We start from the raw sequence: 26,321 nt of genomic DNA, 5'->3' as shown, positions 1-26,321 counted from the left end.
ACACTTGCTTACCATAGAAACAAAGGAGGAAAATGACTTTTATTAAACAATTAAACATAGGCTTTAAACGCGCTTCCTTACTTCTTCTGTTTCCCCAAAATCTTAGGCAAATGCTAAAAAATATTCCCAACCTTGTCTCCTCAAGGATGGGAAATATTCTCAGGCTTTCCTGAGAACAGCAGACCTGTTCTGCTAATACTTCCTACATCCCTCTTCATTATGGGAATATAACTGAGAAATGCCTTACATTACCATCCTTTGCTTGGAAGTTTCTTTTATTATACAGGAATTTTCCTTTCATAACTAGGGAACATTCCATTTTTCCTTTAAAAATGGAGGTTTTCTAAAAAGTAAGCTTCTAAACTGAAAGTGATTTGTGATATTCCAGATATGGTCATGCCCCAAAACAGGCTTGTTTCATCCGAAGCACGCATACAGTACGAATAACTTCCAATTCAGTATATTAACTGCTCCTAGAATGACTGGTTCAGTGTGATCCAAAGAAGAAATACAAGGTTCCAGAATTCTCCAGTCAATTAAATTCCCAGGAACGAGATGTAGTACATCTCTAGTTTTCAGGATACGTTTGTCTTCATTCATGACCCTTCAAAGAAGCACCAAAAAGCACTAGCCAATATAATTTTACTTTCAGATGTTGTTAAATCTTCTGATTGTACAAAATATTAAATGCTGTAGCGTATTCCATCCATTCCTGCTTCACACACCTATTAATACGGTTTAGATGCCTTGTAACCTCAAAATAACTTTCCCCAGGTTTAAAAGTTCAAAAATTTAGTGGATAGAAAAACTAAAGAATGTTAGATACACCAAGCAGAATCCACAAAGGATTTCCTAGCTTGGAAGCAGATGAAATGTTACGTTGCCAAAATAATAAATTAGTGAGCATTAGATTGAGTCAATGCTCCTTCATGTGTGCTGCTTTTTAAGCCTAGTCCTCTGAACAAAATCACTCTTTCTCCTCCCTTTTTGTCTTGCAAATGCCAAGATTTTAAGAGCTTGTATGCAAGCCTAAAGTACAAAAGAATGAAAGACAGAAGTGATAAATTCATGGAGTGTGTCTTCTCTCTCAAATGGAATCAATGATTTGTCCTTTCTTAACCTTGTGAGCACTAAATGCATTGAATGTTACCTCTGTATCCCACCAGCTACCATAACAAAAAATTAGGAATATGAACTTAGAAGTTACCAAGTTGGGGAACACTGGAAAAATAAATATCTCTTTCCTGGATTCGTTAGAGATTAAGATTTACTAAATATCATTATCATTACTTAATTTCCAGATGAACCATTTATTCAGAAAGTCCTCATTCTCTTTTTAAATTTAAAGTATTAATGCAGACACCTCATCACAAAAAGAGTTACATCAAATATTTATTCTCTCATAAGACAATGGTATTTGTCCTGCCAGCAAGAAGCCACTAATGTGACTGCAGAATAAGCAGAATACAAACCATTTGCAATGCCACATATGCAAACAATCTTGTCTGCCCACCTCTATGATGGTGTACAAACTAAGACATTTCACCGCCTAAAAAATAGCATTGCAAAATATTTACAGAAGCCACCCAAACACAAAAGCCTGATGATCAGGTTTATATGTAAGAGATTAGAACCAGAATTTATCTTGGTAAACTATGTATTTCTTCCAATCACTAAAAATACTCAAGACAATATACTTCCCATACAGCACAGATATAACCAAGTCTTTTTTAAGAACTGATAATATGACAGTGCTTTTTCTTACATTTTCTATTATGATTTCTCCCCCCTCCCAGTATAATGATAGATTGAGATGGAGGCTATTTTGTTGTCACAACAGATGTTTTTCAACTGGATGCCACTATAACATGGAACCCCATTCCCATATCTCATCATAGTAGAAATCTTAACTGATTGTCACAGAAGCCCCTCCATCTCCTTCATGAAAGCTTCATAAACATCATCCTTGGTCTGCACAGAAACAGGGGCAGATGAGCCAGCTTTAGGAATTGTTTTGGTTATCTGAACAGAATGCTCATCATCAGGTTTTCTCAAGACAGAGGCAGCTGTTCCCTTATTCTCTCGCCGAACTCGAAGAGCTGTAGGCACAAACCGGGTGATCTCAGCCTTGGGGTTTGTAATTTGTGGCTTGGCACTAATCGTTGCTGTGGCTTTCTTCTCAATGGTGGCTGCACTAGTATCATCCGTCTTGGGGCGCTGAATCAAGCTGGGGGGAGCACTCAATACACCTGGATTCGGAATGGGAGCAGGTGGGAATAACCCAGGTGGAGGAACCAAAGGAGGGCGTAACATGCCTGGACGAGGAGGTGGAATACCTGCAGAAGCATAAATTGTTATTCTTCTGATCTTTGTGAAGAATAAAAACTTGAATTTCAAATTATATACAAAGTTTCAGTTAAGAGTCTCAAGAATTTTCCTAAGCATAAATTCATTGTATTAGTTTCCTTATATGTACAATATCTGTATGAAAATTCAAGACATTTATCAAGAAAGACTGACTAATCCTGAAATCACATATCCTAATGAATTTTATTTCTACCTACACAATCCATGTTTGATAATGTTTACAACAGCAGATTTACAGGCCAGCAGTTGAATTCCTAAGTATAAACATTCCTATCACTGCAACTACTAACACTGCAGTACACAAAATTCAAAAATTAAAATTTATTTTCTTCAATCACAAGCTCTTGCAACATTTCCTAGAATCCCAACTGAAAATGTTTTATGAGATCTCTGTTCTACTACAAATTACTGGAGAAACCAAAACATCCCACTTCTTAATTATAACATTACCTGGAGGAGCTGGAGGTGGCAGACGAGGTGGGGCCCCCCTAGGAGGGGGGCCGGGAGGCAAACCAGGAGGGGGGCCAGGAGGAGGACCAGGTGGCCGACCAGGTGGAGGACCAGGAGGTAAGAGCCGTGGCAAAGGTCCACGCAGTCCAGGCAATCCAGGTGGTCTTAGGAAAGGAGGAGCACCTAAAAATATCATACAAATACATGTTAGTTGACTATTTCTCTAAAAAGGGTAATTCTTCAGTATCATCTTAATTGATATGGTTTAAACTGAAAAATGTTTCAAGAATGTGTTGTTTACGAAGCATTCCAATTCATTCCATGAAAAGGGTGACTAAGCAATTAAAACAAATTATTTTCCTTCTGAATCAAGCTTTCCCGTATGCACAGATAACTATGTATAGTAATATGTTTTTCACATGTATGTAAAGTAGTATATATCCATTCCAATTTCTCACAATAGAAAAAAAAGGGGGGGGGATTTGTGATGAATTCTGCTGAGATAACTGAAATTCAGTCTTGTGTAAAATATAGCAATATTTTTATTAATCATATAAAACTACATCAGTGCCCCTGCATATAGCTAGTTCAATAATAAAACTGCCTATTCAAATACCCACCTGGAGGGGGCCCAGGAGGAAGGCCAGTAGGAGGCCCTGGTGGTCTCAGAGGTGGTGCAGGAGGGGGTCCAAGAGGGGGTGGCCCAGGCATGGGAGGTGCTTGAATCTGAGATGGAGGAACAGGCTGAGGTGGAGGTTGCTGCTGGGGGGGATTGGTATGAGAAGGCGTTGAGGATCCTATCTCTGAGTGCGACTCTTCTGTAATTTGCTGCTGCTGCTGCTGCTGCTGTTGCGAATCCTCTGCATCAGAGTTATCTTCATCGTCATCATCTTCGTCTTCAGAATATTCTTCTATCTCTTTGCCACCTTCAGGAATTTCCTGACCTATAAGCAATTATTTGTAGTAATTCTACAAAGGAATTATCGAGTCTGTCATTTACACCTCTATAACTGTCTGGTTTGGAACTGCAACCAAACAAGACAAACACAAACTTCAACAGGTAGTTAGAAGTGCAGAAAAAAAAAACAATTGCTACCAGTCTTCCTTCCATTGAGGACTTGTATACTGCACGAGCCAGAAAGAGGGTTGTGAAAATATCTACAGACCTCTCACATCCTGGACATAAACTGTTTCAACTTCTTCCCTCAAGACGATGCTATAGGGCGTGGCACGCCAGAACTAAACATAAGGACCGTTTTCCCCCCGTGCCATTACTCTGCTAAACAACTAATTCCCACAACTCTGTCAAACCTAGTAAGATTGTATTACTGTTATACTTCTAATCTTTCCTATTACCTATCCTTATTTTCTTATGACTATAACTTTGTTGCTTGTCTTATGATTTACATTGTTTTATTTAATATCCTAGTATGATTTATGCTGTTTGCTTAGCTAGTATCTTATGACTATTACTAAGTGTTATATATCTTATACGATTTATGATGAAGTGTTGTATTTTATGAGTTATGATGAATGTATTTTTGTTTATGGTCATGATTTATCACTACTACTTGTGTTGTACACTGAGAGCTTATGCACCCAAGACAAATTCCTTGTGTGTCCAACCACACTTGGCCAATAAAGAATTCTAATATTCCTTTATGTATTTTCTTAATATTATAGAAAGATTTAAAAAACAAACATATTTTCAATCATTATGATAAAAATATTGCACTCCAGACATATAAATTATCTCTGCTCTGCAAATAGCAGACAAGGCAAATGTTAAGCAATTTCAGGGTTATTGGGCATGGAAGTGTAAGAATGCGTTATTTTACTTCCCTTCCTACTATGATCTGGATAACTACCCTTTATTTGAAGTGTCTATCTTCATTTCAACGGAAGCTTCCAAAGGAATCAGGGAAGTCATCATTAAACAGAAATGTGTTTTCTCATTTAGTTTTAATCTAACAAAGATTGTGTAAATGCATTTAATAGGTACAATATTATATCTACTTTGGCTCAGTCTTGCTTATTCATGGTGGACTAAAATGAATGGTGATTCACTAAAATCAATACATTTATAAAAATGTTTGGAACAAATCACCATGGTCCAGAATAAAACTCACTTATAGGAATGGTTAGCATAATATTTTTCAAACCAGGTACCTTTAAGATGTGTGGACTTCAAGTCTCAGAATTCCCATCTGTTCAACATTTAGTAAAAAAAAAAAAATCCCACAGATCTTCAAGAAGCTGGTACAAACTAAAAGTGTATTCTAACCTGATTTCAGTAAGAGCATGTGCTACCATAAATCAACTAATCTTCCAATCACAGGACTGGAAGTCAGTTACAATTGGAACAAATTTCCATTACAAATTGAATTACGTTTATCCACAATTGAGTATTTATTTGTAGGGCCTCACTGGGATGACACTGTATGCTCTTTCACAGTTTCCAGGTTATAAAAATTAATTCTTCTGGATTTACACTTGGCTCCATTCTCAATGTCTTTAAAAGTTCACTCAAGATACAGTTTTTCATTTGGCTTTTGTTAATTAATTTGTGCTTTTGTTTTAATTTTTGTTTTAGTTGGCATTTTAATTATTGCCTTGACTAAAATCACAGCAATTACATCAAATAAATAAAATTGTAAATGAGCTATAAGCTATAAACTTGAGATGAACACAAACCTACCACTTTTGATCTCTGTGCTATGCTTCTAGAACATGTGAATTTAATAATCTAAAGGACAACAACTGCAAGCAAGTTAGCATCTGAAATTATTTTTTTCATCACAATTGGTTTGTGTTAATGCCGCACATCCTTCCTGTACTATTCTGGGTTCTTAATATAAATCCTTGCTTAAAAGTTATCTTGGATGTTATTTCTTTAAACAAGTTTCCCTAGCTTGTAACTAAAAAAATAAAAAGAGCATGGGACAGAGGGAAGATTTTTTTTTTAAAATTATTTACCAGCCATCCGCAACATCATTGCTTGAAGTGGTGTGAGTTCCTTCATGTTCTTTTTCTTTTTTCTTGATTTTCCAGGAATGTCAGCAAAACGTACACTATGACCTGTGAAGGCATGTGATGAAATATTTTTTTCATTAGCAATCACTGCTTCTAGCAGGTTTACCAATATTTAATTTCTCCAAAATTATCTATTCAGTTTTCAGTTCAAGAATAGAGTAATTGCTTCCCAAGCCTATAAACATGCGTTAAGTGCAATAGTTACTAATTTTTCTATTAGTTAATTCTGATCCAAACAATTTTAAGCTTACCAGACTTCTTATCTTCACCACCTTCCCTTTCAGCATTGTCATCATGATGCATGAATTCTTCCCCTTCACTGTCAGCATCACTTCTTTCACTATCACTGTCATCGGTAGTATCATCATGCTTGTCCTGATCCATATCCTCAGGGTATCCCTCATCTTCACTTGTACTGGAAGCATCTTCATCATGGCCTCTTCGACCTGTAAAATGTAAGGTATGTTTTATCAGAGGCAAGGGGAGAGAAAGAGATTCTTTTCTATCACATTTGCTTTTAAAATTAAAACATTTTTTCTAGTTCCAGCTCTTAAAGCATACAAGGTAAAGAAACAAAATAGATGACTTAAAATAAAGACAAAATAGTGACTTACGACCTGTCCTCAACATCACAACATTGCACCATCCTCGTAGTCACATGATCATGATTTGGGCACTTTGCAACCAACTCTTACTTATGACTGGTTGCAGCGTCCTGCAGTCACAGTTACAATTTGTGACCTTCCTACCCAGCTTCCAACATGCAGCCAATGGAGGAAACTGGATTCACTTAACAACCACAGTCAAAATTTTTGTAAATCTGGGTGTGGACACCTCATGACTTGCTTAACGACTATGCCACTTAGCAAGCAAAATTCTAATCCAAATTGTGGTCATAAGTCAAGGACCACCTGTACTAATACTCTGAAGAGGGGAAGCCATTTACCTGTCTCTGGACTATAAGACATGTCTTCATCTCTTCTCCGAGGAGGCATTTCAACAGTGAATCCTACTTTACGCCCATACATCTGCAAAACCTGAGGTGGTGGTGGTCCTGGTGGAGGTCCAGGGGGCTTCCTACCAGGAGGTAGACGGGGTACACCATGCCCAGGAGGTGGAAGTACAGTAACAGGCCGGACAGGAGGTCTAGAAATATGAATCAGGTAAGTACAATATTAGGAACTTTTGAAATCTGAAACTTTTCCTACTTTTTTATGACAAGGCAGTCTGAAACCTTATCAAAAGTATGAGTATGCTTCGCCTTAAACAGATATAAGATCAGAAAGATCAGTTTTCAAGATATCTAAAGTTATCAAGATATCTGATTGCCTAAACTAAATGAAAAATGACAAAACAGTTAGTGTTTAATTACCGAAAAAGGCCAGTATTATTAATTAAAGCAGAAAATTAAAACTAATCAGATTTATCCAAGTCTGGGAAAAAAATCAAGGGACAATTAGCTATTTCTGATAGCTCTATCAAAAGAAAAGAGGAAAAAGGAATTGTAGAAGCTTATTCTTTGGAACATAATGCCAAATAATGATTTAATATAATGTTCAAACAGAGCCTGTGAGTTGTGATGAGTTTGCCATAATTATGCCTTTAGTTCCTGGTTTTATAATCTGTTAATGTGTTTCATAATATGCATTTTCATATTTTAAACAACAGACTATGTTCAAAAGTTTTGTTTCTTGGTTTGAATTCACCAGAACAGATTGAAGCAGCAGTAACAGCAAGTTATTTATAAAACCTTATTATTAATAATACCAAAAATGTGGAACATTTTTGCAAATATTATCAAAGAATCATGAAAAGTGAAGGCTAGGCCAAGTGATGCTGATGATCCAAAATCATCAATTTGGCTTCCTGGCTGAGTTAGGATTATCCCTAATCTAACTCTTTCTTTGAAAAGAAAGTTAATTTCTGCCTTAATGTATATTTTGAATTCCTTAATCTACACTTCGAACATCATGATTACATACGATGATAAAGCAAAGAAAATGGCAAAGGTCGCAATTATGTTTAGAATGAAACAAATGGCAATTACAAAATAACAACATGGGATTCTAATCATTTTACCAACTCCATTCACAAGTTCAGTTCTCTGCAATGTAATTTCTTTCTTACCCATAGGCTGAGGTCTTTTTGAGAATAGAAGGAGGCTGGGCTCCAGGCAAAGGGATATCTTGAATGAGGATGTTGGAAGGAGCATGAGGCATGTCAGGCAGGGGGATGCTCTCCACCTCGACATGCTGAGCATTCTGGAAAAAAATTAAGTTTCCTTAAATTAAGTTACATATTTCTATTAATTTTGAAGGAATTATATCCTGAAAATGATTTGCAATAAATGCTTTTTTAAAAAAAACAGCTGTTAAAATATAAAACCAGGAGGATTTTTAAAAAACTTTCTAGTTATAACATGCAATCTTGTTTTTTAGAAAAACTAATGGAAACATAGTACTATGTTCAACTATGTCCAACTCTGTTCAATAACTGATTTATAAAATAGTTTCACCAAAGCTAAAATATAGGAAAACATATTTATATGCTGCTTTCTAGCAAAAAAAATGGCAGATAAAGTGGTAAAGAATAACAAAGAAATACAGAAATAATAGTGCCAAACTGAAGTTATATATAGTATTTTAGTCTGGTAGTTAAGATGAATAGAAACCAACCAAGGAGAGAAGTAATCTAGAACTAAGGAGAAACTTCCTGACAGTTAGAACAATTAACCAGTGGAACAATCTGCCTCCAGAAGCGGTGAATGCTCCAACACTGGAAGTTTTTAAGAAGAGACTGGACAGCCATTTGTCCAAAATGGTGTAGGGTTTCCTGCCTGAGCAGGGGGTTGGACTAGATGATCTCCAAGGTCCCTTCCAACATCATCATCATCATTATTATTATTATTTGTATTTGATTGACTGGCATCCTCTCCTCGTAGAACTACCCCCTAAAGATTTGATAATCTATCTGTATTGGTTGGCACTGCCTAATTGACTTTTTTCTATAATAGTTTTTTATTAAAATTAAAAGTACAACAATAAAAAACTAATATAAATTAAGGAAAATATAAAAAAGAAAATGTAAAATGTGTACCGAGAAAAAAAAAATGAGGGTAGAGTGGAAAAAGGAAAAAAAATATATAGAAAAGGGGGGAAAAAAACAGAAGAAAAAATATAGAAATGATTTCCCTTTCAAGACAAGACTTACAGACTCCCGCTTTCTACCCTGGTGCCTTAACTACTAGACCAAACTGGCTCTCTATTTTATTATTTTTAAGGTTTATTATTTATGTGTTGTTATTAAATTTAAAAATATCAAAACTAAATATTATTTAATTTTTAACTATTAAAACCTCAGCTGGTTTCATTTCACATCACTCTTGTATCTTGCCAATTTTAAATCCATATTCAAAACAGTCTGATTTTCAGTTACATCCTGTCTCTTAAGCCCATTTTTTTTTTTTTTTTTTGTATCAGTGTAAGGAGAAAGTTCTGGGAATATTATTGTCAAACATCCTTGAATTCTTCCAGAGTTAAAATACTTTTCTCCATTCTGTACTACCGTGTTTTCCCGAAAGTAAGACCTAGCCCCAAAATAAGCCTATGACTGATTTTTGGGGTGGGCCTAATATATGCCCTACCTGGAAAATAAGCCCTAGTTTTGGGGCGAGGTGCATGCCTAAAAGTTAAGCTAGGGCAGGGGTGTGGAGCTGCCTCACGCACCCCGCACCCACTTACTGTTGCAGCCAGGCCTCCCATGAATCGACATCTGCCTTGCAGCCCACTTCTTCTGCAGAGCCCTCTGGCCTGCATTTTGCTGTCAGAGGCCTTTCAGAAAGGCCTCTGCAGCCGAGAACCGAGCTATGGTTCAATCTGTAGCTCAGTCCTCGGCTGCAGAGGCCTTTCCGGAAGGCCTGACAGTGAAATGCAGACCACGGGGTGATACGCGCATCAATCCAGAGATCCATTCTCAGCTGCAGAGGCATTTCCTTCGGCCGCAGAAATGGACCGGCTGAGCAGGGCTGTTGGTGCTGCCACCATGAGGTGAGACCGTGGAAAAGACCCCCCTCCCGAAAATAAGACCTGGTGCCTCTTTTGGAGGCAAAAAAATAATAAGACTGGGCCTTATTTTTGGGGAAACATAGTAGTTCTTCTCCTTTAATTATAATTTTTAATTCTTTCTTGTTGCCTTTAATAGCCAGCATTCAAGGTCTCCTCTTATAGTAATAGTAATAGCCTCTGAAGCCCAGAATGCAGGCTATGGGCGGTGCCCACGTACTTCTGGAGGTCTGTTCTGGGCCTCGGAGGCTTCCCTCTGCTCTTGCCGGGAGCAGAGAAAGAAACAGAGGCTGGAGAGGAGACAGATCTTCACAAGATAAGTGACCCGGCGTGGCAGGATTGGGTGAGGGAACAATTGTGGGGACCTCAGGGTAAAGAGCATGAGGTATCTCACTGGGGGGGGGGCTTGGGTGATCTGAAGCAGGTGGCCTTTTCCATCACTAGGCTCCCCCCGTGGCCTTCCCTAGCCTGAGATACCTCATGTTCACTTAACAAGCTACACATTCGCCGATGCATTCGATTAGCAAATGTATGGGCGAAAGTTGGGAGTGAATTGCATTCAAGGTATGAGATTCACTCCTACAAATCCTTGAGTTACAAATGGAACTCATTACATTCATAACTCAAGGACTACCTGTATATTGCTTCATAGTGCTTTACAGCCCTCTGTAAGTGATTTACAGAGTTAGCATATTGCCCCCAACAACCTGGCTCCTCATTTTACTGACCTCAGAAGGATGGAAGGCTGAGTCAACCTTGAGCCAGTGAGAATCAAACTGCTGGCAGCCAGCAGAATTAGCCTGCAATACTGCATTCTAACCACAGTGCCACCAGGGCTCTTTTCTCTGATCCAGAATTTTTTCCCCAGGAAATAGAAGAGATTTCTTACAATTATATTCAAAAGCTTCTTATATTTTAATAGAAATTTAAATAAAATATAAGAAATATTCTTATAATTATTTCAACATCTTATTTCCAGTCAACTTGGTTCCTTAGTCTCTTTAGAAGCTTTCCAAAATCAATATTTTAATCATCCTTTTACTGCTTATTTCCAAATTAAAAAATGTTTTAAGTTTTAAACTCACATAAAAATTCTTTTATTTCAGGTTGAAGGACAATCATCCAATGTAATAAAATTTGTCCTTCTGAAGGTTCTTAATATTCAAAAAGCAATTTACAAGCCATTTTCCATAAATTAAGGAGGGAAGTGAGCCAACCCAGCATCCTTTGGAAGGTTCCAAACTGTGTCTTGGGCAAAGCTGACTCTCCCAACTCTCAGAGCGCTAAAATCCACTAGAGATGGGGGAGTATTTGTGCGGAGCATTCTGGGTGGTCCCAAGCCCTGTCCCTAATTTGGAAAAGAGTTTGGTGAGCCAATTCATTCACCGGCTACACTTTCCACTGAAGTCATCAAGTAGATGACTAACTGCAAAGTCCAAAGTCCATTGCTTCCTTGGAAGTGCTTCCCACCACTGCATCCCAGAAGTGCTTGACACTGCTTGATTGACCTTAAGTTCCATGTTATATTTTTTTTTAATTATGTCATTCTGACATAAGACAGTTTAATATTTTAAAAATGTTCAGGTGACAGAAAGATATAAAATAACAATTGTAATAAATATACACTATTGTTTTCAACTTCAAGAATTTATATTCATTGTGGTATCCCACTTCAGTTTCTACATTCCTTTGTCTTCATTCTTAATGGTCATCTGAAGAACAAGTTAAGTTCAAGAATTGCTGTATTCATTTTTTACTCCCTTATCTTATGTTTATTAGATTAGCAATACGAGAGAGGGGAGGGGGAGGGAGGGAGGGAGAGAAAGGCTAGGAGCCGTAGGAGAAGGCTCAAAGAGCCACATGCGGCTCCAGAGCCGCGGGTTGCCGACCCGTGTTCTAGTGAACAACTGGCCTCCTGAATGAAGCCATGTTTATAAGACTGAATTTCAATGCTAACCTCATGATCACTTGTCTATAATGTTATACGAAAGACACAGATTATGTACATGAGCAATTCCAAATAATTAAGATTGAAAGGCAATCTGAAGAATCAACCAACCTTTCCTGAATACCTAGGAAATAAAATGCAAAATCCAACCAATAGTTTAAAGTTGATGTGAACAAGTACCTTTACAGCATCAAAGTACTGACTGAGCTGAGATCTTTTCTGTTCATATTCCACTTCTAGCTTGCGTAATTCCTTATAAATGTCTGGATTCTCTTTCTCATATAGTCGCAGGATACGCTCAAAGGTTTCACGTAGTTTCTTACGCTTGTCCTTAAGCACCTTTTCATTTAATTGAGGCTGTTGTACTGGATTAAATTCTATAAACATGAAAAAAAATTGCAAGAAAAAAATTGTGCAGACTCTCACCTTCATCTTCCCACTAGCTGATATTTATAGTAGCCAAGAACAATAATAAAGGGCACAGAAAATAAACAAAGACAATAGCAACTATTCTTTCTGGTAATCATAAAAAGAAAGAAAGGTAAAGATTTCTCCTATCTGGTTGTATCCAACTGTAGGGGGCGGTGCTCATTTCCATTTCTTAACTGAGGGAGTCAGCGTTGTCTGAAAACATTTCTGTGGTTGTGTGGCCAGTATGACTATTGTTAATTCTGAGTTTACTTTCTCTCTCATATAGTAATGGATAATGCTTGTTAAACTAGTTTTTCTATCACATTACTTTTTCTATTCAAGTTGAAAAAAATTCAAACCTACCCATTTCATCAAGTTTTTCCATGTCTCGAATGATTTGTTTAGGATCCTTCATCTTTAGCACTGCTGCTCTCACCATCATGCGCTGCTTTTTGTTCTGAACAGAAAATAAAAGCCAGAATTAAGGACCTGGACTTCACAAGCAATATATTTAATTTACTTAATAAAATGAAAGTGCAATTTTCTTATGTGTCTGGCAAACTCAGAGGGTTTTATTTATTCATGTTTTACAGGCAATGTGCCGCCTACCAACGCATCCAAATATATATTCATTCTCCCTCTCTTTAACAATTACACTGGATATAGAAAGTTTACAAATCCCTATTAAGATGCCAGGTTTTTGAGATGTAAAAAAACAGACCAAGATAAATCACTTCAGATTTTTTCCACCTTTAATATAACAAATATGCTGTACTATTCAATTGAAAAACAAACTGAAATCTTTTAGGGTGAAAAACAATAAAAATCATACAATAATGTGATTACCTAAGTGTGCATACAGTAGTGTTGTGAGTCCATGCCAGCCAGTGGACCTGGCAGCTGAGTCCAGGGAATCAGAGGAGGAGGAAGAAGAGGGTTTTGGAGAGCCATCAGAGTCAGAGGGAGGCTCTGATGAGTTACAAGACTCACAATCTGATGAAGAGCCTAGCCCCTCCAATCGTGCTCAGGATGAGACACAACTGTGTGGGGAAGATGAGTCAGAATCTGAGGACTCACAGCTGGAAGTCATTTGAGAGGAAGGCAGTTAACTAGAGCAGGTCAGAGGGAGACAATATGGCAACTCTAAGGAAGGAGAAGGCATTGAGAAGCCACGCCTTGAGGCTGCTTAATAAAAAGGGAAGATGTGGGCGGTGCTGGTTGCTGAAGGCAACCGTTGCAAAGCACTTCATGGGATCATGTTCTGTTGGTATTGCCGGTAACTAATTCCTTGTTTTGCATTGTGTTTCATGTGGAGAATTTCCTCCATTTGGATTGTGTTTTGTTGCTTTTGTTTTTGGACCATTTGGCAAGTTTGTTACCAATATTAAAAGGGGTTTTGTTTTCTTCTGAGTCTCCAGCCTATTTCTCAAAAGGGGTTTTGTCCTTGTGCATTTAACAAAGACGGCTATAGGCTGGGACAGAACACATACCCTTAAACTATTTTGTGAAAGCACCTTTCTATTTTAGGACAGCTTCAGTCTTTTGGAGTAGGAGCCTAACAGCAAGGTACATCTTGTCTTGGGAATCTTTGACCACTCTTCCTTGCAAAGGCACTGCAAATCTGTCAGATAGCTAGGGCATCTCCTATACACAGCCCTCTTTAGGTCACCCCACAATTCCAATTGGATTCAGGTCCGCACTCTGGCTGGGCCATTCAACTTAGATCTTCTTCTGGTGAAGCCATTCTTTTGTTTATTTATTTATTTTATTTATTTATGAGACTTATATACCGCTTTAAGTGCAAGCATTCTCTAAGCGGTGTACACCAGTAAGCAATGTATATATATATTTACATTGCCCCCAACAATCTGGGTCCTCATTTTACCTACCCCGGAAGGATGGAAGGCTGAGTCAACCTTGAGCCGGTGAGATTTGAACCGCATGGGATGTTGTTGAGTTGAAAGGTAAAATTCCTCTTCAGCATTTTAGCAGAGACCTGAAGGTTTCCCCACAGCGAGATAGGCAATTTAACAAATAAAATATTTTGAACTGTTCATAATTCCCTCCATATTGTCTAAAGCCTCAGTTCCAGCTGAAGAAAAGCAGCCCCAAAGCATAAAGCTGCCACCATCGTGGTGTACATTTGGTGATGTGCAATGTCATTTTTATACCAAACATGCTTTTTGGAATTATGGCCAAAAAGTTTAGTCTTGTTCTCATCAGACCATAACACATTTTCCCAGACTTGATGTAGGTTTTTGCAAAATTCACTCAGGCTTGGAGGGTTTTTTGTTTTTGTTTTGTAAGAAAAGGCTTCCATCTTGTCATTGTGTCACGCTACCCCGTAGCTCAGATATACAAAAACTACAGAAAATTGTTGTCACATATAGTACACAACCAATACTTGCAAGAAATTCCTGCAGCTCCTTTAATGTTGCTGTAGGCCTCTTGGGAGCTTCTCAGATAACTTCTTGTTTTTTCATCAATTTTGAAGCCATGTTTTCTCCACTTGTTGCTGTCTGTCTTCACTCTGTTTCATGGTATATCCAATACCCTTCTCTTGACTGATACCTTCCAACAATGAGATCCTTTTGATGCTTTGTAACCTCTCTGCAGATCATACCTTTTGCTGTAAAAGTCAACTGCATAAATGTCAGACAAATCTAGTAGAATAACTGATCTTTATATAGGCTTGATCAAAATCACTTTAATAGATGGCAGATGTGTACTGACTATTTACCATCAGGCTGAATGTGATTAATTAATTCTAAACACAGCCACATCCCTATTTATAAGATGGTGTGCACATTTATGCAACTACATTATTGTATATTTTTATTGTTGTTTTCCCCCCTAAAAGTTTTCAATCTGTTTTTCAACTGAATTATATAGTTTATGTTAAAGGTGGAAAAAATTCTGAAATGATTTATCTTGGTTTGATTTTCTTAAATCAAATGTAGACTTTTTATATCCACTGTACATGCATAATCCTTTCATATACTATCTTCTTTCTTCATGTTTTATGAGGCAGTTTTTGTATCCTTTTAAAACTTACTGTAAGGTTTATGAAACATAGCTTTATTAATAGCAACATAATCCTAATCCAGTGCCCTATGTCAAATCTTGCTCAGACAAGATAGATTAGGAAAAAGTTCATTAGCTAATAGAATATGTACATTCTATATTAATACGCATGTGCTTAATGTCAGATACAAAGCTAACAGAGAAACATATAGCATTGCCAGCCTCTGTTTATAATTTGGCAAAGATCTATTACCTTTTTCAGTTCCCGCTTCCGGGCCTCCTTTCCTACAAAAAGAAATTTAAATTATCACAAATATATATTTAATAAAAAGTACAGTGCAAATATGGAGATAATATATTAATTGTATTTCATATATGAAGATAAAAACAGGGTGAAATAGCTATTTTTGGAATAGTTTTAGAATTATATAATTGGATTTCAAATTTGGAAATTAAGAATGTATAAAATTACGAAGAGCAGGGGCGGGGCCAGCTATCAAGAAGAACGGGTGTGCTGGACGACTCTCTTAAGCATCTGCCCTTGTTTCCGATCGCTTGACAGACCCTTTGAGGTCCCTGGTTCCTTGGAGGGGGACCGGGAACAATAAGGTGTCCTGGGGAGCGGTCCCTGACAGCGGTCAGGACTGGCGAACCCGGGAGAAGCCTTGGTAAGTTGAGCGGAGGAAGAAGCCGGCCGTCAATGGTGGCTGTGAAGAAATGACAGCTGCCAGCTGGCTGAAGTATAGCGGTGGTATAGCTGGACCGAGACATGACAGCTCCAGTCAAATGTAATCCGAGAAGTAATCCTGACAACTGGACAGAAGGGATCCGGTGCAAGAACGCTCCGGAGGATTTCGAGAGACACTTGAAGATTTTGAATGCCCACAAGAGGGGAGGAGGGATTTTCCCTCGCTTCTGAAAAAGCGGCGAAAAGGAAGGTTTGGGTTTGAAAGGTTTGCCTATATGGCGGAAACATTACGTTGGTTGGACTTAAGGAGAAGAGAAGTATCTTTTTTCTTTCTTTATTTCAAGGAAGGAATGTTTAACTTTGAAAGGCAAGCTTACTTCAAGTCACAGAGTGAAAGCCTGGAAGAAACTAAGGAGGTAGACATTTTGAAATAAACAGGCAAATTGAATATCAGAGACAAAGCCAAAGAGACACCTGCTGGCTGAATTGAGAATAGCCACAAGAGGGGAAAAAAGCCAATAAGGGAAAGTGATTGTTGAGTGTATTCTGTCTCGCCTGTAAATGTCAAGTAGTTATCTGTGCAGAAATTTTTGACCTTAAGTGATAATTCTGATATTCTGGAAAATATTACAAAAATTGTAAATAAGTGGGGAGGTTGTTTTGGAGAATTGAAAAAAATGTCTAGTATCCTCAATCTTACAAGGGTTGGAATAGGGAGGAAACAAACAACTCAGACTACATTGTTGGAACCAAGCCCTGCCAGGCAAAGATCGCTAGAAGAAATGGCGCAAAGAGATAGGCGAACTCATTTAGAGACTTGCAACAAATGTTGCAAGCAATGCAAGAGATGATGTGCAAAAATCATGAAGATCTAAAAAAAGAAATAGGGGAAGTAAGGAATGATACAGGGGAACTTAAAGATAAAATTAAGTCAATGGATGGGAAATTCAAATCCTTCCATCAACAGATGATGAAAAAGGAAATGGAGGAAAGGATGGATAAAGAAGAGCAGAGAGTAGATGAAATGAATGAGAGGTTAGTTCAGGCTAACAAAGAATTAGAATTTAGAGTTATCTCCCTGGAACGAGAAGGCCGCTCACTATTTACGGTTCCAACTAGCGGGGGCCTTGGGGTCCAGCAGAGAAGAGATGGCCAGCGAAATAGATGAGACTTACAGAATCCGTATGAACTATGCAAGACGGCACAATCTTCCCAGAGAAGTACATGTTAAATTTATTAAGAAATCAATCAGAGATGAAATACTATTCAGGGCCAGAGATGACTCATTGGAGTACCAAGGTAGACAACTGATTGTACTCAAACAACTACCTAAAAGAGTGAGAGATTTGAGAAGGCCCTACCAACAAATAACTCTTAAATTGACGAGAAAAAATATTAATTTTAGATGGTTAACCCCGGAAGGGATTCTTGTTACATGGCAGGAGAAAAAGTTCTGTTTAGACTCAATGGATAAAAGAGAGGAATTTTATAGAAAAAACTTTGGCAGTGAGGGAGACCTAGTTGAAAGAGAGGTAAGAGAGGAAGGAGAAACACTAGCCCAGGCCACTGAAGGAAAGGAAATGCAACCTAAAGGTAAGCGAGTTGAGATTAGAGAGGATATTGACAATGGGAAAAATGAAGGGAAACATCATGAGAATAGACCTAAATAAAATAAAGAGGCTAGACCGACAAGATTGGTAGTGGAAAGAGAAAAGGATTTACAATCTCAAGAGTCTAGGCAATAATAACCAGATCCAAATATAGATAAGGAGGGGAAAAAAGTGTTGAATCCATATCCATATCCATCAATGTTAATGGTCTCAACTCTCCAATAAAAAGGAAAAAGTTTTTAAATAAACTTAATAAGATGAACTTAGATATAATTATGTTACAAGAAGTTCATATAAAAAACAATATCGATATTTATTAAACTGCCCTAAATTGGGAAACATGTTTGCGGCACTTTCACAATACAAGAAAGGAGGAGTTGTAGCATATATCAAACAGGAAAATTTGGCAAAGCAAATTTATAAAGACGAAGAGGGTAGAATTTTAATAATGGAAATAATTTTGAATAAAATAAAAATTCTCTTTGTGGGAATTTATGCCCCAAATGAGGGGCAGAAACAATTCTATAAAAAACTACATAACATTATTAATCAATTGGAATATGATAACATTTGTATAATGGGAGACTATAATGTAATTGTGGATAGACACCTAGACTATAAATGTGGAAAGAGTAGAAAAAGAACCAGAGGAACAATACCTGATACATTCCTAAAAATGGTAGATGAGCTTAATATTCAGGATACTTGGAGAGAGAGAGGAATTTAGAGAAAAAACAATTTACATTCTACTCTAGACGTCATCAATCATGGTCCAGAATTGATATGGTGTGGGTGTCAGCAGACTTAAATTTAGAGGTAGAGGATATTGTAATCGATACGAACTCCTGGCTGACCATAATCGAATTAGAATTAGATGGAAAGGGCAAAAAAGAACGAGGAGATAGACCTTGAAAAGAGCAATCCTAAAACATAAAGAATTTAAATTGAATTTGGAAGAACAAATGGATTTGTTTTTTAAGACAAACAAAAAGGAAGATATGAACTGCCAAAACTTATGGGATACGACCAAAGCTTATATGAGAGGCGCTGCAATTTCTTATATGGCCAGGGAAAACAAAATTAAAACACAACGACAAAGACACTTAGAAGAAGAACTAAGTAGAGTTGAGGAAAATTTACAAAAGGAACCACAAAGACGTGATTTGAAACAACAGATAGACCTAATTAAACATAAGATGAATATCATTGGGAAGGAAGAACTAGGACAGCAGATAAAACGTACTAAACAATTTTTTTTTTGAAAATGCCAATAAACCAGGGAGATGGCTGGCTTATAAAATTAAAAAACATAATAATAAACAGAGGATTACCAAACTTTGTAATGCAGAAAGTGATATGGTGTACCAGAATGAAGGAAAGAAATTAGTAGCATATGAATTCTATAAGAACTTATATAAAGATGAATGGAGAAATAATGATGACATTGTACAGTATTTACAAACAGCTGACCTACCGAAAGTGCCAGAAGAATTTAAAACTCTGTTGAACAAAGAGATAACACCTTTAGAACTTTTGGAGGCAATTAAGAAACAAAAAAATAACAAAGCACCTGGGCCAGATGGTCTACCTGCAGAAATGTATAAAATCATACAAGAATCTTTAAGCCCAATACTGTTGGAACTATTTAACGAGGTCTTAACCAAAGCTAAAATACCAGCCTCATGGGAAGAAGCTCTCCTCACCCTGATTCCTAAGGAAAATGCAGACCTGGCGCATATTAAGAACTATAGACCCATTTCATTATTAAATTCGGACTATAAGATTTTTATGGCCATAATGGCACAAAGACTTGAAAGATTCCTAGCAGATTTTATACATTCTGATCAAAATGGCTTTTTATCTAAAAGATACATAAGAAACAATGTCAGAATTGTTTTGGATATATTGGAGTATTATGAGGTACACAATGAAAAGCAAATGGGTTTAATTTTCCTCGACACACAAAAAGCATTTGACAATGTGAAATGGGATTTTATGCTCAATCAATTGTTGTATATGGACTTCAGGGAAATTTTTATAAATATGTTTAAATCAGTTTATTTTAAACAGGCAGCAAAAGTAATAATTAATGGGGAAATGACCGATAGCTTTCAAATTCAAAAAGGTACAAGGCAAGGTTGTCCATTATCACCATTGTTGTTTATACTAACCCTAGAGGTATTAATCAGAGTAATTCGGAAAGATGAACAGATCAAAAGTTTAGAGATCAAGAAAGAAACGTTTAAAACACAAGCTTTTGCAGACGATTTAGTTTTTATAATCGAAGAGCCATTACAATCAGGAACAAGATTGATGGAAGTATTGAGTAAATATGGGGAAATAGCAGGTCTAAAGATAAATAAAGAAAAAACTAAAATGCTCGTCAAGAATATGACTAAAATACAGAAAAATGAATTGGTTGACAGAATAGAGGCGTTACACCTAAGAGAGACAATTATGATAAGCTAATTGAATAGATTAAAACTGATTTAGATACTTGGACCAACTTACAGCTCTCCTTTATGGGTAGAATTGCTGTAATCAAAATGAATGTGCTACCGAAAATTTTATTTTTGTTCCAATGTATACCCATAAAATTGGATAAGAATTTTTTTCAAAACTTTAACAAAACTATACTCAAGTTTATTTGGCAAGGAAAAAAAGCAAGGATTAAATTAAAATTACTGCAGGATTCAAAGGAAAGGGGGGGGACTTGGCCTCCCTGACCTGGAAAAATATTATCAGGCCATAATATTATGGGTGTGGGATTGGATACTTTTGAAGAATAGGAGATTATTATGTCTGGAAGGCCATGATTTACAAATAGGATGGCACGCTATGCTATGGGATCAGAAATATAAGAAACACAAATATTTTCAAAGGCATTATATCAGACGAGCTTTGATTGATGTATGGGTTAAAACCTGGCAACCAAACTATACTCAAGTCCCCGGCTGGATCTCATCATTAGAAATGCATGTACATCCAAAGTTTATCCAATTAGGGAAGATTATAACATATAAAAACGTACTAGACGAAAAAGGGGAATTTTAGTAGTTATTACTTATTAACAGCAATAAATTTGACTCCACATCCTAAATATAAAAACCCATTTTGAACAACTGTTGGGGATTTAGTCATAGTATATATTATTAACTTGACAAAGAAAATGAAAATTTGGGAGGATAGCATACGGAATTGGACTTAGACCCACTTCAAGTTGCCACTTGACCACAAAACTAACTCTGGGGCAGCTATTCTCCACCCAACCTACTCCATTTTCTTGTAGGAGATCTCCATGGATGCCACACTCTAGGAGATCTCCATGGATGCCACATTGCGTTTCATAGAAAAGGTGGAATACTATAATAAATAAATAACACACTTAAAAATAACTGGTTTTATTTTGAGCAGAAAAGGATCGTGTGCAGCTTTATATCATGAACAATTTAATTCAATACAAAAGTTATTATTTTATTGTGTAACAATAAAATATAAAATATAAACATATATCTATTCTTTTCTAGCATAAAAAGGTAATTTGTTTCCAATATTGCCATTTCACATTGAACTATGTAGTCAGCAAATGCCTTCATTTGCTCAGAGTAGAATTGTATAGAATACCACAGTGCACAATGTGTTATAATATTGCTTTGGAAATGGAAAAGACACCTTATTCTTTAGATTTTCAAAATATACCTGAGGATAAGGAAGACGATTTAAAAAAAAAAATTATAAAGCTGTTAGGGGAAATGTCAGAAATTGGGTGACAAAAAATGAAAAGACATATTGAGGGAGAAGTGGGAGTTGTTTAATGCAGAGGTCCCCAACCTTTTGGGCAAAAGGGACTGGTACCGGGGAGAGAGGTTTTTCTGCGGATCAGAGGGGGCGTGGTCTTGTGTGCTGCCTGCATCTCATGGATGGGGCTTTGCTTGTTTGTGCGGACCAGTTGCTGGCACGCCAGGGCCTGGTACTGGTCCACGGACCGGGGGTTGGGGATCCTTGGTTTAATGAATACAACTGGGCAGAATTCCCCCTCAAAAATACCCTAAATTGTTTTTCCCATTCCAAGCAGTATTTACAAAAACGAAGGAAGAATTTACTGGCGATTTAATTACTTCGACCTGGAAAGCTAATTGGCAAAGAAAGAAAGCTAGAGTTAGACTCAAAAAACAGAAGATCTGACATACCAGATGGGGTATTATATGAGCCAATATTTGCTTGAATATGGACAAAAGAATAGATAATACATAGATATAAATAGATCTTTTTAATAAGAAAGATAAGATTTATAAGAATAGCACTCTTTTGAGATGGGAATTATAAAAACACTGGGGTTGCTTGTATAAATGAAACCTTCGGCTACACAAAGGTAACTAACTTTGAGAAAATCATAACTGATAAAGATATTTTGAGTATGATGGGAAACTAAAATAAGAGCTCAAAAAACAGGACATTGATTTAATGAGATTTTAATTGGAAATACAATTTAAATATAAAGTGGTTAGAAAAGAGGTTATAAATTGATGTTATTGTTATCTGTATAACACTAAATATGAAGAGGATGTATATATCTAATTTTGTATGTATTAATAGTAGTAAGAATTGTATTTGTTTAATGTTGAGAAAATGAAAACGGGGGAAGAAGAGGGGATTAAAAAAAACCCCACTGGATTGTGTAGCATTGAATAGATTTATACTGAGGTTAAGGTGCAACATTGAGTAACAAATGTACCCAGACATCACATTTGTTTACTAAACATTTCTGATTTGTAATAATAGAGAATCAATAAAACACTTATTAAAAGAAATACTGCTTTGGAATTGTCATTTTTGATATTGTCCAGTATTGTAGGATTGAATTATTCTAACTGCAGTATCTACTGGAAAATCTAATGCCATAATTGATTCTAGCCTCCCTTAAAGAATTCATGGTGTTGTCTACCTGGACATTAATTTCACATAAACAGACATATTCATCATTCCCTTTTAATATAAGCTTTGCAAAAGTACAGAAAAGGAGAAATACTCATCAAAAGAAATGAAAGACATAAATTAAATAAACCATAGTTTAAAATACTATATACCACCATTCAACATGTCCCTCTAACCCAGGCATGTCAAACTTGTGACGTCACGTGACGTCGGGCAACATATCGGGCCAGTTTTGCCATTGCTGGCAATGGGGTGGGTGCAGCTTCCACATGACGCATCCGGCTCGCGGGCCAGCAGTTTAATACCCTTGCTCTAAACTTTCCTATCCTTCTGAATATCATTTCATATATGTTGCCTTCTATCTGATCTTTGATCACATGGATACTTTTTTAAAACTACTCACCTTTCCCTTTTTCAGCATTTGGTCAATTCAATCTAACAACTTTCTTGGTCTTCCCCTTTCTCTTAATCTATTAACTCTTCTTACATTGTTTTTTTTTTTTAACTTGATCCTCATTCATTCTCTCTATATGACCAAACCACCTCAATATACAAATAGTCCTTTACTTACAACCACAATTGAGCCTAAAATTTCTCTTGAGAAGACAGTTAAGTGAGTTTTGTTCCACCTTTCTTGCTAGAGTTAACTGAATCACTGCAGTTGTTAAGTTAGCAACACAGTTGTTAAGTGAATCTGGCTTCCCCATTGGCTTTGCTTGTCAGAAGGCTGCAAAAAGTGATCACCTTACTCCGGGACACTACAACCGTCATAAATATGAACCAGTTGCCAAGCATCCAAATTCCGATCACATGACATGGGGATGCTGAAACAATCATAAATGTGAAAAGCAATCATAAGTCACTTTTTTTCCAGTTCCGCTGTAACTTTGAATGGTCACCAAACAAATGGTAGTAAGTTATTTACATTTTATACTCATTTACTTTTATATTTGGTATGTTCATTCAGAATTAATTAACGGCACTTAAACAATCCATCGTTCATCCATTCAAAGGACAGCATTCCATTTATGGACTGTTGCAGAAAATGTAACTCTCTGGATTTGCCAGATATCCTTTCATATGGGTATTTTATTTTATTTTTCCCACCAGAAGTAAATATTTTACCAACTATCTCTGATTGATTCATTTTTCTTATGTTCCCAGAACAACCTAAATAACCTCAATTCAGACTTTGATATGTATTTAATTTTTCATTCATAATTACATCTGTTTCCATTTTCTGTATAGATGCATCCATCCAATTCCAAAGATTGAATTACTTTTATTCAGATCTATTGTATTCATCTTTGTCTTAGATTCAAATACACACAATATAATTTATTTTAATTCATTAATCACTTTCATTTCATTAATTCATATTATTATTACTCCTCTTGTATTCCAAGTCATAATCTCCATATGCCCCACCTGTCATTAGCAGGGCCTTATAGGTATAAATTACCACTGCCCATCCTGGCTTTGGTTAAATTTCTACGTATGACAGAGAAGCTGTAGATTAAGTTACCAGCCTTAATAGCATTCATGCCACATGAAGCATTCCCTAATAGTAAGGACAGTCTGGTCAGTTTGGGCACATTTTGAACAGTAAACACAAGCACAACCAAACCCCAACTTTACTCCAAGCAAGTTAATGCTATTCTGTGCAAGCTGGTATCTCCAATCTAGAGGTCACCTTGCAAAATAATGTATCTTTGTCTACAACCCATAAATTTAGAAGATATATCCAATGTATTCATACATATTTTTATTTTCCTAAATAAGTGATATTGTTTACTGGTGAACTTAAGAATATGGCTGCACATGAAGCCTGAATCATGTTAAATACATAGAACATATTTCAAACCAACAATGACATATTCTCTATATCCCATATCCAAACTTGAAAAAGATTTCAAGATACTTACGAGCTTGGTCTGTGGGGTTCATGAACTTCCCACTCTTAGTGGAAGATGTAGATCTCCTTCCCATTTTGACTATTTATTTCTTTTACTGTTCCACTTGATGAAACTAAACAAGATAAGAGGAAAAACGTAATTTCAGCAATATCCCAACAGAAAATAATAAGCCATCTTCATCAGTTTCCCATGGCCTTCCTCGAATTTCTTGTGACCACTGCTTCTGCCAAGGAGTCTTTTAAAACGCATCTTTGATCAACAAAAGAGGAAAGGCAAGTAGAAGAATTATGACCATTCATCCATATTTGCTGAATCCAAATTAATATTCTTTTTGTTCTGTATTGAGATTATTTGGCTCCGACAACGAGTGGCTCATGATTTGAATAAGATTAAAATAAAGATCCAATACAGCACAACCACAATCTCCAGTCTATTAACAGCCGCTTATTAATATTTAATCAAGTCTAGCGTGAAATATTTGTAAATCTAAAGAGGAGAACGAAAGGTGCAACATAAACAATACTAGAGGGGCAAATGCTAACTTCTAAAGAGTGTAAGTGTTTAGGAGAGAGAAGATCCCGAAGAGAGAAATCGCCCTTTCTACCTTATTTTCCTTACCTGCCGCCAAGGCCGAGAGCGCTAAACCAAGATAGCGACCGAAGCAAAACTACGGGCTACCTCTTCCACAGAGCCCATTCATATGGAGTCTTCCAACCAGCTATCCCAGGCCGGTGTCCTGCCTCCTGCGAAAAAAATCGAATCCGCTTCCAGAGTTTCCTACTCAGGCGCCATCTTAAAAACCCACGCGATTTCACGGCAGTACCAACAAAACCGAGGACAGGCTAGAGATACTCGTACAGAGCCAACTTCCGGCCAAATGAGTGACGTTTGGTTGCATAGACTTTATAAACTTGCCTCCAGTGCATAACGTCCGGGTTAATTTGAAACCATCTTTTCTTCGTTGTAAATGTAAAGTCTTCAGTGCATAACAATTAAAGCCTAACAGGGAAAAGATAGTTACGGGGATAGGCGTTACTGTTTTTAAGTCACGATCTTATTTTAAGCACGGATGTCAAACTCGCCGCGTCACGTGACGTGTCGCGACTTTTTTTGCATTGCCGGAACTGGGGTGTGCGCGGCCTCCGTGTGATACAAGCGGCCTGCCGTTTGACACCCCTGTATTAATTTTTAAATTTATTGAAATACGCATCTATATACAATTCGAAAAGTGACAATATCTGAGATTAACACCACTGCAAAATAAAGAGGGCTCAATTAAAGAAATTGTGACTCAAAATCCAAGCCAAACTCAACAAATACGGCTTTTAAAAGCCACCTGCAGCCATAATGTAGTAGCCGTAATACAGACACTAATTTATGCTAGATTTGCAATTTGGTGAATGCTTTCTGCATTGCAGTTGCATCCATAACAGCATGAATAGTCTATGTAGGGCTTTCTACAAAAATTCAGTCCATATGTAGCAGCCCTAGTTTAATATATAGTATAGTTCATATAGGGTGGTGGGTTTTTTTGCTTCATCAGGGAAAAAAATCTAGCTCTGTAGTCAGGTAATGCATTTATTGTATTAGGATCCACAATAATCGCAAGAAAGAAGACATAAACGTTCAACTTCTGCAAAAGTTTTCATTATGGAAGAGAAAATTTAAAAATGCTTCTATTTCTAGGAGAGAATGATCAGTGCTACAGTTAAAAGCATTAGCCATTGAAAAGAGAAAACACTAGTTTCTGCAAGAATATGTCTACTGGGATTCCTTGCAGCTTAAAACACTATTTACCACACCTTGCCCCAGCATAAAACTTATACCAATCTATACTTTCTATCTCCAATACCAATTTCTATCCTGCCACAATCATGA

The 26,321-nt window shown here is 36.8% G+C and overlaps 1 protein-coding gene across 2 annotated transcripts; it reads right to left on the bottom strand.

Moving 5' to 3' along the window:
* Positions 1-1,374: 1,374 nt before the first annotated feature.
* Positions 1,375-25,364, bottom strand: WBP11 (WW domain binding protein 11). 2 transcript variants are annotated; one of them, XM_039354149.1, is made up of 12 exons: positions 25,062-25,364; positions 24,453-24,555; positions 15,548-15,579; positions 12,634-12,727; positions 12,040-12,236; positions 7,978-8,111; positions 6,797-6,996; positions 6,102-6,296; positions 5,794-5,895; positions 3,438-3,761; positions 2,818-3,000; positions 1,375-2,336 (listed from the first exon to the last, which is right to left on the bottom strand). In XM_039354149.1, exons 2-12 carry the CDS (start codon positions 24,514-24,516, stop codon positions 1,918-1,920), a joined length of 1,944 nt encoding a protein of 647 aa, XP_039210083.1. In that variant the 5' UTR covers positions 24,517-24,555; positions 25,062-25,364; the 3' UTR covers positions 1,375-1,917. The 2 variants fall into 2 exon arrangements, with proteins under 2 accessions (XP_039210083.1, XP_039210084.1); XM_039354150.1 differs by lacking the exons at positions 15,548-15,579; positions 25,062-25,364.
* Positions 25,365-26,321: the final 957 nt, after the last annotated feature.

Source organism: Crotalus tigris, unplaced genomic scaffold, assembly GCF_016545835.1.
Source record: "Crotalus tigris isolate CLP2741 ecotype Arizona unplaced genomic scaffold, ASM1654583v1 scf7180000018548.2558034, whole genome shotgun sequence".
Taxonomy (NCBI): Eukaryota; Metazoa; Chordata; class Lepidosauria; order Squamata; family Viperidae; genus Crotalus; species Crotalus tigris.
The sequence above is the reverse complement of the archived record's forward strand: the minus strand, read 5'-3'. Positions and strand labels throughout refer to the sequence as shown.

Excerpts from the sequence above, each read along its gene's own strand:
- WBP11 (XM_039354149.1), bottom strand. The coding sequence starts at position 24,516 with ATGGGAAGGAGATCTACATCTTCCACTAAGAGTGGGAAGTTCATGAAC. Across the intron at positions 6,997-7,977 it reads AAAAAGACCTCAGCCTATGG|ACCTCCTGTCCGGCCTGTTA; the intron begins GTAAGAAAGAAA and ends TCATATTTCTAG. Across the intron at positions 5,896-6,101 it reads TGGTGAAGATAAGAAGTCTG|GTCATAGTGTACGTTTTGCT; the intron begins GTAAGCTTAAAA and ends ATGCCTTCACAG.